The 14325-nt window shown below is 40.2% G+C and overlaps 1 protein-coding gene across 3 annotated transcripts in view; it reads left to right on the top strand.

Annotated features, from left to right (window-relative positions):
- Positions 1-3544: 3544 nt before the first annotated feature.
- LOC109895605 (glutamate receptor ionotropic, delta-2-like) overlaps positions 3545-14325 on the top strand; it is a 521177-nt gene continuing 510396 nt past the window's right edge. The window contains exon 1 of one of the 3 annotated variants that reach the window (XM_031830442.1): positions 3545-4425. In XM_031830442.1, the coding sequence (XP_031686302.1) occupies positions 4338-4425 (88 nt within the window). In that variant the 5' untranslated portion in view covers positions 3545-4337. The remainder of the gene's footprint in view (positions 4426-14325) is intronic. The other 2 variants (XR_004210832.1, XM_020489443.2) reach the window with 2 other exon arrangements.

Below are 14325 nucleotides of genomic sequence, written 5' to 3'. Positions count from 1 at the left end.
TAAGATACCAACTTTTTGTTTTGGTTTGTTTGTTTGGCAATTAGGGTGTGCAGGGTGAATACGTGGTCTGTTGTACAATAATTTGGTTAAAAGGCTATTTAACATTTGCTCAGTGAATTGTTTTCACTGAGGAAATGTATGAGTCTGCTGTTAATAATGATGCAGAGGATTTTCCCAAGGTTACTGTTGACACATCCCACGGTAGTTATTGGGGTCAAATTTGTCTCCACTTTTGTGGATTGGGGTGATCACTCCTTGGTTCCAAATATTGGGGAAGATTCCAGAGGTAAGGATGATGTTAAAGAGTTGTTGTCTGTATATTTGATCATTTCATTGAGGGTACCATCAACACCACAGGCCTTTTTGGTTTGGAGGGTTTTTATTTTGTCCTGTAGTTCATTCAAGGTAATTGGAGAATCCAGTGTGTTCTGGTAGTCTTTAATAGTTGATTCTAAGATTTGTATTTGATCATGTATCTGTTTTTGCTGTTTGTTCTTTGTTATAGAGCCAAAAGGATTGGAGAAGTGTTTTACCCATACATCTCCATTTTGGATAGATAATTCTTTGTGGTGTTGTTTGTTTAGTGTTTTCCAATTTTGCCAGAAGTGGTTAGAGTCTATCGATTCTTCAATTGCATTGAGCTGATTTCTGACGTGCTGTTCCTTCTTTTTCCTTCGTGTATTTCTGTATTGTTTTAGTGATTCACCATAGTGAAGGCGTAGACTCAGGTTTTCCGGGTCTCTATGTTTTTGGTTGGACAAGTTTCTCAATGTCCTTCTCAGATTTTTGCATTCTTCATCAAACCATTTTCCATTGTTGTTCATTTTCATCAGTTTTCTATTTGAGTTTTTTAGATTTGATAGGGAAGCTGAGAGGTCAAATATACTGTTAAGATTTTCTACTGCCAAGTTTACACCTTCACTATTACAGTGGAACGTTTTGTCCAGGAAGTTGTCTAAATGGAATTTAATTTGTTGTTGCCTAATTTGTTTTGGTAGGTTTTCGGACTAAATTCCTTCCATCTATAGCATTTTTTTAGATTAGTTCCTTGTGCTTTGATGCCTCATGATTGAGTATTGCTCTGTTCAAGTAGACTGTGATTTTGCTGTGGTCTGATAGGGGTGTCAGTGTGCTGACTGTGAACACTCTGAGAGACTCTGGGTTGAGGTCAGTGATAAAGTAGTCTACAGTACTACTGCCAAGAGATGAGCTATCGTGGTACCTACCATAGGAGTCCCCTCAAAGCCTACCATACATACCCAGCATGCGACAGAGCTGCAGGAGTTACCCATTTTTGTTGGCTATGTTGTCATAGTTGTGCCTAGGGGGGCATATGGGGGTGGGAATGCTGTCACCTCCAGGCAGGTGTTTGTCCCCCTGTATGCTGAGGGTGTCAGGTTCTTATCCGGTTCTGGCATTTAGGTCACCACAGACTAGTACATGTCCCTGGGAATAAGGAATAAGAGTTTGTTTTATGAAAATGTCAAGTCCATTGATAAACCATTATTCAACCAAGCTTAATAGGCCTACAATTTGGCAAGCACAAATGACTATCTCACAATTTTAACCATAACTGTTTTTATGTGTCTGAAATTGTTTGTTACTATTTGGCCTGGGCATCAGACTCCAGAAGCCTTTATTGCAGAATTGTGTCAATGAGGTGGTTGGTTTTAAAATCGGCTAACACTTATCACATGGTTTGTGCAGCCTGAAATATGGTGCTTTTGGATTTATAGTTGGGATTCTATCAGCTACTTTAACATTTTTAACAAGCATGGTAACACACATTCATTGTTATACCTCTGTAATTACAGACTGCAATTACCACCAGTTGCATGTTGGTATTGTAGTGTAACTATGTATTACTACAATCAATTACAATACTTGTTAGTGTAATTACATATGCAATTGCTCTCTAATAATTACCCCTTAAAATGAAGTGTTACGGACGTGTACTTTCATTGCTCTTGAGTTTAAAAATCCAACTTTGAATTTTACCTCACTTTCAATAACATAGGTAGATTAAGCTTTCATCTGCTCAAATTCTTATCATGTTTTATAGTTTAAACATTAGAGTTTTAAAATTGTGCTCTAGATGGAAATCTACAGATCAATGTTACAGAATATGATATTGCATTTTTATTAATGTGATCCATGAATTGGTAATATTGAGCTCATCAAAGGTTTGCTTGAATAAGATGTTATGTATGTTGGAAACGTACATATATATATAATTGTAGTTTAGTTGGAAGGTTGAATACTGTAGCCTATTTAAAAGGCATATATCATGGAACACGTTGATGTAGGATTCTCCAGTGACGGCTTCCTCTGGTGAATTAGGGTGGAGAGGTATCAGTTTGTGTGTGTGATGCCTTTTGTAAGTGGTGTAGGCTATGTTCAGTGTCCACTCTACTGCACTCCCATTGGTCTTCTCTAGCTAATGAATACCCATGTTGTGTGAAAGTTCTGTGACAAGACAATATAACCAGTTTCCTTCACACAATCTGAAATGGTCCACCGACACAGACTGTGTGGTGAAGAAGGCGCAACGGCGCCTCTTTAAACTCAGGAGGCTGACGAAATTTGGCTTGGCCCCTAAGATCCTCAGAAACTTTTGCAGATGCATCGTTGAGAGGATCCTGTCGGGCTGTATCACCGCCTGGTATGGCAACTGCACCGCCCGCAACCGCAGGGCTCTCCAGAGGGTGGTGGAGTCTGCCCAACGCTTCACCGGGGGCACACTGCCTGCCCTCCAGGACACCTACAGCACCCGATGTCACAGGAAGGCCAAAAAGATCATCGATGGCATTAACCCCCCCGAGCCATGGCCTGTTCACTCTGCTATCATCCAGAAGGTGAGGTCAGTACAGGTGCATCAAAGCTGGGACTGAGAGACTGAAAAACAGCTTTTATCTCAAGGCCATCAGACTGTTAAATAACCATCAGTAGCCAGCTACCACCTGGTTATGTAACGCTGCACCTTAGAGGCTGCTGCACTATATACATAGACATGGAATTACTGGCCACTTTAATAATGGAGCACTAGTCATGTTAATAATGTTTACATACTGCTTTACTCATCTCATGTATATACTGTATTTTAATGTATTTCTGTCAATGCCACTCCGACATTGCTCGCGCTAATATTTATACATTTCTTAATTCCATTATTGTACTTTTCAATTTGTGTATTGTTTAGAATTGTTAGATAATACTGCACTGTTGGAGCTAGGAACACAAGCATTTCGCTACACCCGCAGTAACATCTACTAAATATGTGTATGTGACCAATACAATTTGATTTAGTTGGTTTTGGGTGTGAAACTGTAATTTGATTGAAAATATGTATAAGTGGATCACTTGACACCTATCAAAAGTGATCCAAAGTGTTTTCCTACTGAGCCTTTAATAGACGATTGTCAACAGATTTAAGATTAGCCTATGCCCAGTGTCCCCCAGTCTATAAGGAGCGTGGAGATGCCCACAACTGAACCAGGGCGGAGCTAGAGCCTGGCCAGATTGCCTCTCTCGGTTCATGTGAGAAATCCCCGCCCTCTGTGCATATCATCCTCTCTCTGCCTCCGTCAGTCTTCCTTCCAGGTAATTCTGTTCCAGAAAATGCGCGGCTGGCAACTGCTGCTGCTGTCCCTGTAGTTGTCTCTCTCTACCGGGCCTCCTTCCACTCAGTATAGCTCACCCACCGACTGCTAGAGAGAATCCGCATGCGGAGCCTCATCGAACGCACCGTGGTGAATTTACACTTGATTTTCTGTCGCAGAAGAGTGGTATCTACGCTTGCCAGATTCTTGAATATGGAGGTCCTTGTGAAATATACATTTGTTAATTTTTTTTGTTTTATGTCATAAATATCAATGATGGATCCAGTCTTTGAAACCGCATGAAAATGCAAGTTTTGCAGTTTATTTTCATTCGTTCAAGCTGAGCAAATGCGTCGTGTCTGAGGCAGAATCTACGGTCTCCTCCAAATCAGCCCAGGATTTGCGTATGAGAAACGCAAACCACAGCGTTCCTATTGATCGAACATTGCGTTTGGCTTGCCTTTATTCCCAGTTTCGGATTGATCGGATGCACCGGCGTTGGATGCGACTGTGGAGAACTCCATAGCTTTCAGCATGATTTGATGTAAAGGGTTTTTCAACAGGGTAACTGGACGTCTACCTTTCTGAAAACAGCTACATTCAAGTCAAGTGCGAAAGCCATCAATAGATCATCCCTATATGGACTAAACCTTGGCTCCTCGGGATTTTAAAACTAGCAGGTCACACTCATCTTGGTTTTGGCGCTTCTTGGGAAAATTGCCTTAAACTGCGGGAGCCATGAAAGTTGTTTCAGCAGTGTTGTTCCTTGCCATATTTTGGAGTCAGGAGTGGGAGCCCGTGAATTCTGATTCAATCATACACATCGGTAAGTGCGCCTTCTCCCAAAATCAGTACGCTAATAAGGGTGCCATCCCTCTGCATGGATTTGCCTCGGCATATATTTGGGTAGCCTATCTGTAATTGGCAAATCATTTGTGCCACCACACACCTCTAGCAATATGGACATAGTCAGTTCCGAAGCATGATATTGGTACGGGATACATTATTGTTCAATAATACAATTCATTTTTTACCTCATACTGCAAAGCAATTTTTGACCTAACCTCTCATGCGCAATTATACATGATGACTATTGAAGTTTCATATAATTATCGTGTATGTTTTAGTTAAGGAATTGCATTAATCATAATGTTTTTATATTCAATAATCTAAATATGGGAAATGTGAATACATGTTTTATACCATAGGCTAACATGTAATATTAACTTACTGTATAGAATGGGTCTCCTGTTCATTGCGTCAATTCTCCTGCTGCCTGAAAACAGGTGGTTTGAGAATTGCCTGGTGTCTGCGGATTAGGAAGGAATATGCTGATATTCTATTTCTTTAAACAATATCTCCACAATTACATGTTAGCTACATGCAATTAACCTGGAATAGCCTCAATAATATAGGAATGGGACCACTGTAGCAGAGGAGGCTGGTGGGAGGAGCTGTAGGAGGATGGGCTCATTGTAATGGCTGGAATGGAATAAATGGAATAGAGTCAAACGTGGTTTCCATACGTTTGATGTGTTTGATTCTATTCCATTCTAGCCATTACAATGAGCCCATCCTCCTATAGCTCCTCCCACTAGCCTTCTCTGCACTATAGACAATGAGGCAATGTTGAGTGTGCAGATTGAAATGGGGTGTAGGAAAAATGTGCTTAGATTTAGGCAATGAGAGGAGGGTCGGCTGAGAGATAGTGTATACGCTCATGCATGTCTTGCTTGTGTGCGCGATAGGTTAATATTTGAATGGACACACATTGTGACCTCATATAGAGCTTGCCAACTCGTAGTCCTTAAAACCAGAAATGAGTTACCTATGGTTCGTTCAGCCATTCCTGGGGAAAATTAATGGGGGAATCAAAAATAAGGTTGACACAGGCTTCAGCGATGTTATACATTTTGTTCTATGAGATAATATCAGTCAGTTAACATGACCTGTATGAAATATGAAGACTTGCCTAGTTAAATAAAAAAAAGTCAAAAAAAATGTGCTGTTATCTGCTTGTTTTGATTACATAAATGCTTAAATTCACAAAAAGTGACGTTAGCTGATGAAGATTACCTCATAGAACAAAACGTTTAAGATCTCCTAAGCCTGTGTTTATCCCAGCCCATATTTTCAGTGTTTATCCCCCCCCCCAAAAAACATGAATTTCCCAATAGGCTTTCCTTTGGTCAATGAGCCATGGTGGAGTTGGCCTCCGTTAGTGCCTAAAAAAAATATGATCGTTATTGCTCTCTATGGGGGATGGAGAGAAAGAGAGAGAGAGAGAGAGAGAGAGAGATGCACACCATTTTAGGCTCTCAACAATGGTACATCGCAACACACTGATGGATAAAATGTTATAAGCAAGATAAACCTGATAGTGTTAGGTGCACTTAACACAAAAACGCTTTACCTCATCTTGAACCACCCTCTCTATATAGCTGTCAATCTGTCAAGTCAATTGGCCTTGTTTTTCTGATCATTCCAATCCCCAAGACTTTATGACAGCCTATTGTGAGGCCATTGTCGTTTTTTCGTTTGTCGCACACCTGACAAAATGCATCGAAGTCAATTTAATGCATCAGACAAATGATCAGTGTGAAACAAGGTTGGTGTAGGTGATTTACAGTAGCCTGTTTGTAGCTGTAGCTATTTGGGAAGATCAGGGACTTGGTTTATGGATGGTCTTTGGACAAGCTGCTTCTCCAGTGAAAAACTGGGAATATTCAGCCTCCAGTATTGATTATGTCCTATTATGTTTCTATTTCATTTCTTTTACACCCAGTTGTAATGTGATTTTAATGTCATTATTTTTTCTGATGAATGACAACAAGCCTCTGTTTGTTCATTTTTCCTCGAATAACAACCTTTGGTGGTGCTTCCGAGTCATTATTTTCTTCCCCACCCTCAATCGATAGCTCATTTCCCTTGCTAGACGTTCCTATTTTGAATCACCAGGCCTACATGAAAGGTTACCCTTACGATTCCCCTCCCTGGTGGAAATGGCAGACTAGGCCACTTATTGGTTGTGATATTTCCTGCATGTCACTGTCAAGTGAGAAAAGGACAGCATTAAAAAAGGACCGGCCTAGTTATAGGCCTAATTATTAAGGAACAAAATCGTGTTTCATCGGAAATACTTAGGCCTACGTTGTCTCCCAAAACAAGTGAGTGGTCAGGAGAATGAAAAGCTACGTTAAGCATAACTTTGACGATGTCAGAAGGAATACCTTTCTAGTCTATTTGTTGCGGTTAAAAAAAGAAGGAAAGGGGAAAACCTGAAATCAACAGAGTGCTATAGCCTAGTTGGCCTAGCTTATAGCCTACTGCATCATCCTTTCCTGTGACGCTAGAATTTGAGCGAGGCATTTTCATATCACACGCATTACTTGATTGCCGAGGAGCCTTCTAATGATCTGCATGCTGAAGGGACAGGCGATGCGCCGTGCACGGCATCGCGATGGCGTGCCACTTTATGAGGCTATTCAGAAAGTCAATTTGATTTATGTTGCTGGAAAGCCCCAAAGTCCCTCGTATTATCCAAGCTGCCTGGCATCGTCCTCACACAGCACATCCACCCGCTCACCATACACTAATGCAGAGGAGCCAAACATTCTCACATGACAGTCCCACTTCAGGCTACTTTGTTCCTTCCGTAGAAGAACAAAGATTCCCGATTCCCTGTTTAAAGCAGATGCCCTCTGTTTATGTTTTGCACCTAGCCAATTGAAATACAAAGTGCCCAAATCGAAATGCAGGAGGACAGGCTTATTATATTCCCCCCTAGTGTTCGTATTCCCCGGCCCTTCTAGTGGCCCCACTAGTGGTCGAGTCTTTAAAGCTTTTCAAGCTGTAATGTTGTATTCATTTTCAATACTCCTGAGGGGGAAAATCTCATCTTTATCATAATTTTTTTATGATGTAATTGTTACATGATGTATTATGGAAGTGACCTTAATAATACATCTTCTTTAGGTGTAATGTGACAAGAGAACACTTCTGTTTTTGTCTTTGCCATGGTAGTGGGATTCAAAATATACGGGTTTATAGATTTGGGTGTTCCTGGTGGTTTGCTAACCCCTTTCGCAGCTGTCAAGGCTACGTCCTTTTTAACGAGGAGCTGCACTTTTGTAGGAAGTGCTTCCTATCTATCCACCCATCGAGTTATGTATCTACGAGCTCTGACAGATCTGCTGCTCCATATTTATTTCAGCAGATTATACGCCTCAGATTTCCCCTGTGTTTGGACATCTGCCTGAGTACTGGAAGTGACATCGACATACAGTGTGCATGTTGGTGAGGCACTCATCCAATAGCAAGGGTGTAACTTTGTGTTGGATATTGGGGGGGTGGGGGGGTCAATGTGTTCCGGTGTGAAATGAGTAGCTGTGAAATGGTTGTTTCTGGTGAATTTTGAAGGGAAATATATATTTTTCAATCCTGATAATTTGGTTAGTATTCCCCAATCACAACTGAAATCTTCAATATACAATAAAAGGTCCTTTGCTGTTGTTCTGGGATTGATTTGCACTTTTCGAACCAAAGTATGTTCATTTCTAGGACACAGAACATGTCTCCTTCCTGAGCGGTATGATGGCTGCGTGGTCCCATGGTGTTTATACTTGCGTACTATTGTTTGTACAGATGAACGTGGTACCTTCAGGCGTTTGGAAACTGCTCCCAGGGAAGAACAAGACTTGTGGAGGTCTCCAATTTTATTTCTGAGGTCTTGGCTCATTTCTTTTGATTCCCCCATGATGTCAAGCAAAGAGACACTGAGTTAGAAGGTTGGTCTTGAAATATATCCATAGATCCAGCTCCAATTGACTCAAATGATGGTTGAAAAACAAGTTTTAATGACTCCAACCTACGTGTATGTTAACATCCAACTTCAACTGTACATTTATGAAATGTTGATGAACTTTTACTCGTAGAGAGAGAGAGACATACATACATACATACATACATACATACATAACGTCAGTAGCTGCCTGGCACTTTACAGCTACGCCTGTTGGATCAGTTGTGTAGAGAGAGGGATTTAAAATGTATGCCAAACACAATTTACTAGAAGAACTGTGGCGACGCAAAGGTTGGTAACAGATTTACTGTAAAATCTCCCTTAGATTCAAAGCTGTCTGCAGAAACAAGGGCAGAAAAAAATCTATTTTAGTTATTGAACTACAGTAAGGAAAGGGATTTACACCCGGTAACAAAATTACATCATGGGTCCCTGATCTGTACTACATTGAAATGCATAATTATGGATTTGAATGTCTTCCTCTTCATGGCGATGTATCCTGAATAGGTACACAAAGGTAGAAATATGCTATATCATCCTTTGCATATATGGGTATTATTCTAATGAATAATACATTTGGTTGGTTCGGACCAAATCTGAATCAATCATAGATGTCTGTTTCACAAGTTTAGACATCACAGTATAGCACAGTATAGTACGGTAAAGCACAGTAGACTGTACTCTACTTTAGTGTGCTACTGTACTGAACTGTATGTATTGAACTGAACTATACTCTACTCTTCCTTACTGCTCTGTACTCTACTGTGCTTCACTGTACTGTGCTGTCCAAACTTGTGAAACATAGACTTAATGGTTTTTCGTTAATTCTGTTATCGACTGGGTAACAGAATTTCAACTTTTAATCACTTGATAATTCATAAACAACAATTGATATCAGTAAGAACACTAACTAAGTCTACCGTTACTTCTGTGAATCTTCATTATCCTCCCTCCTGATGAGGGTGTGAAATGAGAAAATACTGTATCTGTTTTGGTAATGGAATTACAAGGCACAAGGAGATGTTTCTTAAACGCACAAAAGGCAAATCAGTTATACGAAACAAACTATATGTTGATATTAGTTGGCAGGGGTCTTTAATTCAACATTATTGTGTTTTGATGTATTTATAGTACCTTTCAAGACTTTTTCTGGCAGATGTTTTCTAAGACCCATTTTCCATCTTGCTTGACCAGAAATCAAAGCCATTCCTGAATTTATAAGATAGACAATTGTCGAAAAATATGTATCTATGACTTCATTTCCAAACAATATAAACTCTTTGCTTTCATTTTGAAACCCAATTTGATATGCTCCTGTGAACTTCACATGTTGGTGCTCATGGGTCCATTTACCGTATGAAAATAAGGCTACTGCAAAAAGGTTTTAAGATCTATGTGAAACAAGCTACATATAAATGCAATTTATTATATGAATTCTCTCCTCTACTTTTTGTCTCCATCTTTATTATTACAACGTGTATGTTGGAATCTAAGGCCGACTAACATGTAGGTACCTAATCCTTGTAAACAGTCAGCAGGTAGGGTAGACCAGATGTACTGGACCATTTCAAACGTGCTATTTTTGGAGAACAACAGAGGCCCTTATCCCAGGAACATACTGATAATGAGGAGTGTGTGTGTGCCTGAAGACTGACTGCCATGTAAAGGTTTTGGCTTAATCCCTTCCTATCCCCCCGGGTATCCCCAGCAGGCCTCTGCCTCCAGATGTGGGTGGGTGTGTGTGTGTGCGTGCATGTGTGTTTCTGTGTGTGTGTGTGTGTGCATGTGTGTTTCTGTGTGAGTGAGTGGACGGAAGGCCAACATGCGCCAATAATCTCGCCAGGGCCGGAGTTATGAACGAACCTTAAGGGGCCTTGCCCGCCCTGCAGTACCTCCTTGCCCATCTAAATAAATAATTGAAAATGTATCATTTATTTGACCGAGACGCGCTCTGACAAAGACGCATTACTCACATTATTTTCAAAATTCTTCAAGCTCTGTCAAATATGTTGTTGATCATTGCTAGACAACCATGTTCAGGTCTTGCCATAGATTTACAAGCAGATTTTAGTCAAAACTGTAACATTCACTATCTTTTTGGTAAGCAACCCTGTTGTAGATTCGGCGTTGTGTTTTAGGTTATTGTCCTGCTGAAAAGTTATTAATTTATCTCCTAGACTAAGTACAGGATTTTGCCTGTGTTTAGCTCCATTCCATTTAGTTTTTATCCTGAAAAACTCCCCATTCCTTAACAATTACAAGCATACCCATAACATGATGCAGGCACCACTATGCTTGAAAATATGGAGAGTGGTACTCAGTTAATGTGTTGGATTTCCCCAAACATAACAATTTGTATTCAGGACAAAAAGTGAATTGCTTTGCCACATCTTTTGCAGTATTACTTTAGAGCCTTGTTGCAAACAGGATGCATCTTTTCACACCGTCAAGTAGGTTAGTATTGTGGAGTAACTACAATGTTGTTGCTTCATCCTCAGATTTGTCCTATAACCGCCATTAAACTCAACTATTTTAATCTCACCATTGGCCTCATGGTGAAACCCCTGAACGGTTTCCTTCCTCTCTGGCAACTTAGTTCTGAAGGACGCCTGTATCGTTGTAGTGATTGAGTTAAGGTTAGTCTAATGAATAACTTCACCATGCTCAAAGGGATATTCAATGTCTGCTTTTTTATTTTTACCCATCTACCAATAGGTTCCCCTTTTTGCGAAGCATTGGCAAACCTCCCTGGTCTTTGTGGTTGAGTCTGTGTTTGAAATTCACTGCTTGACTGAGGGTCCTTACAGATAATTGTATATGTGGGGTACAGAGATGAGGTAGTCATTCAAAAATCATGTTAAACACTGTTATTGCACACAGAGTCCATGCAACTTATTAAGCGAATGTTTTACTCCTGAACGTATTTAGGCTTGCCATAACAAAGGGGTTGAATTTTTCAGCTTTTCAATTTTATTTAAATTTGAAAACATAATTCCACTTTGACATTATGGGGTACTGTGTAGGACAGTGACCCCAAAAAATCTAAATTGAATCCTTTTTAAATTCAGGCTTTAAAACAACAAAATGTGGAAAGAGTCAAGGGGTGTGAATACTTTCTGCAGGTACTGTATCTGATGCTGTCTGGACAAAAATACTATGCCCTTTCACACTATTTCTGTCCAGACAGCATCAGATACGTGGGTTACATATAGTAAGACGGAGGTACGCGTTTTCACTCACTCTGATGTTTTCTCCAGTGAGATCGTTTCAGCAGAGAGGTAGATTAGATTTTTATTTAGTCACATGCAGGTTGGTTACATTCATTTCTGTTAATGCATGTATTAATTAGTCATTTACCGTTCTCATTCTGAGAGTGGAAACATTGTTCACAACCTGCTTTTCTTGTGAGAATTTTTTTTGTTTATTTCATAACCATCATTTGAGTTTCTCATTTTTTAAAATGGTCTTTTGTTTATTTAGAGTGTTCAATGTGAGCAATGAGCATGTCTCTGGTTTCTCTGTCCTGATAACTTTGAGGTAGCACGCGCCTGGGCACGCATAGAAATAGGCATACCTGCCAATCTAGGAAAGTGCCCATTTGTGGATGTCTGATTTCTGTCTTAACTCACCACGTCCACCACTAATATGCTGAGCTTCTTAGTAATTTTTTCTTTGCTGTTGAGAATAATACGATAAAAAAAAAAAATATCTTTACAACACTCTCCCATCCTTGATAATCATCGAGCCTGTTTTTTTTTCATCTACTGGATATATGGAATCATCAGATCATGCAAAATAGCATGATCTGATGATTCCATATATCCAGTAGAAGAAAAAAAACAGCCGTCTGTCCCCGAGCTCAATGGCACAGGAAACTGAGGGCCTGGAATAGGCTAGTTGACACAACGTTGCAAGATTGCTAGCGATAGCTTCCGGCCGGATCCAGTTGATTGATTTGATAGCCTACAATGTTGCACACCACTGGTGATAGCTCAAGTCAAGACAGAAAGAAAGGGGGGCAGACAGGCGGAGTAGAGAGATTCATGCGATAGAAATAACCTGAACTTTCATCAGGATATTTTCTACTGTTTTTGTCAGCTTTAGGCCTATGTATTTTACTTAGTTGATGATGGCAGTTATAGGCCTACTGCTGCATTTGGCCTATAGGCTGTCTCTGAGTTCCATGTACTCAGTTATTTAGCCGCCAATGGATCATAGTGTATTCATGTGTCCGTATGGCAGAGGCTGGTGATCTTGCATTCGTGGAATTTTAATTCGGATTTGAATGATTAACCACATGAAAATGATTTTGATAAACGAACGTTATTATTGAAATGAAACTGTTCCACAAAAATGCTCATATAAAATAATAATCACGGTCACGCAGATCGGTAGAAATGGTAGGAGAAATTGTGAGCTTCCACAAACTTGAAACTCAAGAGTTACTACCTAACACCTCCATTAGAGAGCAGTTATTTGTGTTTTCAGAGTGTAGAGAGTCGACAATAAATTCACAGCACCATAAAACAGCCCTTATTATAAAGGCAAATGGCAACACCAATGCCATATATTTCTAATTGACTGAACAACTTCAAAGCCTACAAGTTGCCACGGCTGACCTGGGCTTCAGTCCACTAATGTCACGTCCTGACCTAAGTTCCTTTTTTATGTCTCTATTTTGTTTGGTCAGGGCGTGAGTTGGGGTGGGCATTCTATGTTTTGTATTTCTGTGTTGGGAACCATTCCAGGCCAAATCAGAGGCAGCTGTCTATCCTTGTCTCTGATTGAGAACCATACATGGGTAGCCTTTTCCCACCTGTGTGGTGTGGGTAGTTATTTTCTGTTTAGTGTGTTTTGCACCTGACGGAGTTGTTTCGGTTGTTCTCTTTTGTTGTTTTGTTAATCAGTTTTCAGTTCCATTAATAAAATGACGAACATGTACCACGCTGCGCTTTGGTCCTCACCTTCTTCCACCAACGTCCGTTACTACTGAGTTCACTGGACCCCTGCAACTGCCCCTCACTGAATCTTCATCCAGAAATCTCTGTTCATTTTTTAGTAGGCCAGACATGACAAAAAAAAGTGTTTTTATATGCCTATAAACTATCGAGCAAGCTGTACACAGATATACAATACTCACCACAGTCACAGTCAAAGCGTTGAGTAGAGAAGGGTGTAAGATAAATGAGAGAGTGGAGAATTAAAGAACATGGAGAGAGGCAGAGAGAAAACGAAACCCTATCATGTGTTTTACTAGTCCTCTTACTTTAGACCTGTGGACTATGCTTTGTATGACATACAGTATGGTCCTGTATGTGTGGTCCTGTGCTCACTTGGCGCTTGCAACATCAGGGTTGTGGGTTCGAGTCTCACTGGGGCCACCCCTACGAAAATATATGCATGCACTACTGCATATTGCTTTGCATAAAAGCATTTGCTAAATGGTATATATTATAAATTATATTAGTATACTGTACATGGGTTAGCTGTACATATTTCTCAATTATTCACAGGGTGCATAACAGAGAACATTTCTCAGTTGCATTGTCTTTTCAAAGTCATGTTGAGAACAGGAGTAATGTCCTCTGTGTTTAGTGAACAAGGTCTCAGTTGACTGCAGCACCGCAGTATAGTGAGCACGCCAATCAAGGCTCGCGCAGCAGGCATTATTTGCTTGGTACATGATAATGATTATAATACACCATCTTGAATGGAAAATGTCAAGCATCGTTAATTGTCCACCCGGGTTTTATTCACTCCTCGACTGACCGAATTGACTGTGAATACAAAGGTTTCACCTAGTTCATCTGATTCCTTCTCAGTTTCCGTTGGGCAGTAACAAAATCTATAGACCATAAAAAAAATGGTTGAAATATGAATAGAATTCATTTAAATCCCCAGGAAGACTTCTTCAATGGGAAGTAG

The sequence above is a fragment of the Oncorhynchus kisutch genome, linkage group LG8, assembly GCF_002021735.2.
Source record: "Oncorhynchus kisutch isolate 150728-3 linkage group LG8, Okis_V2, whole genome shotgun sequence".
Taxonomy (NCBI): Eukaryota; Metazoa; Chordata; class Actinopteri; order Salmoniformes; family Salmonidae; genus Oncorhynchus; species Oncorhynchus kisutch.
The sequence above is the reverse complement of the archived record's forward strand: the minus strand, read 5'-3'. Positions and strand labels throughout refer to the sequence as shown.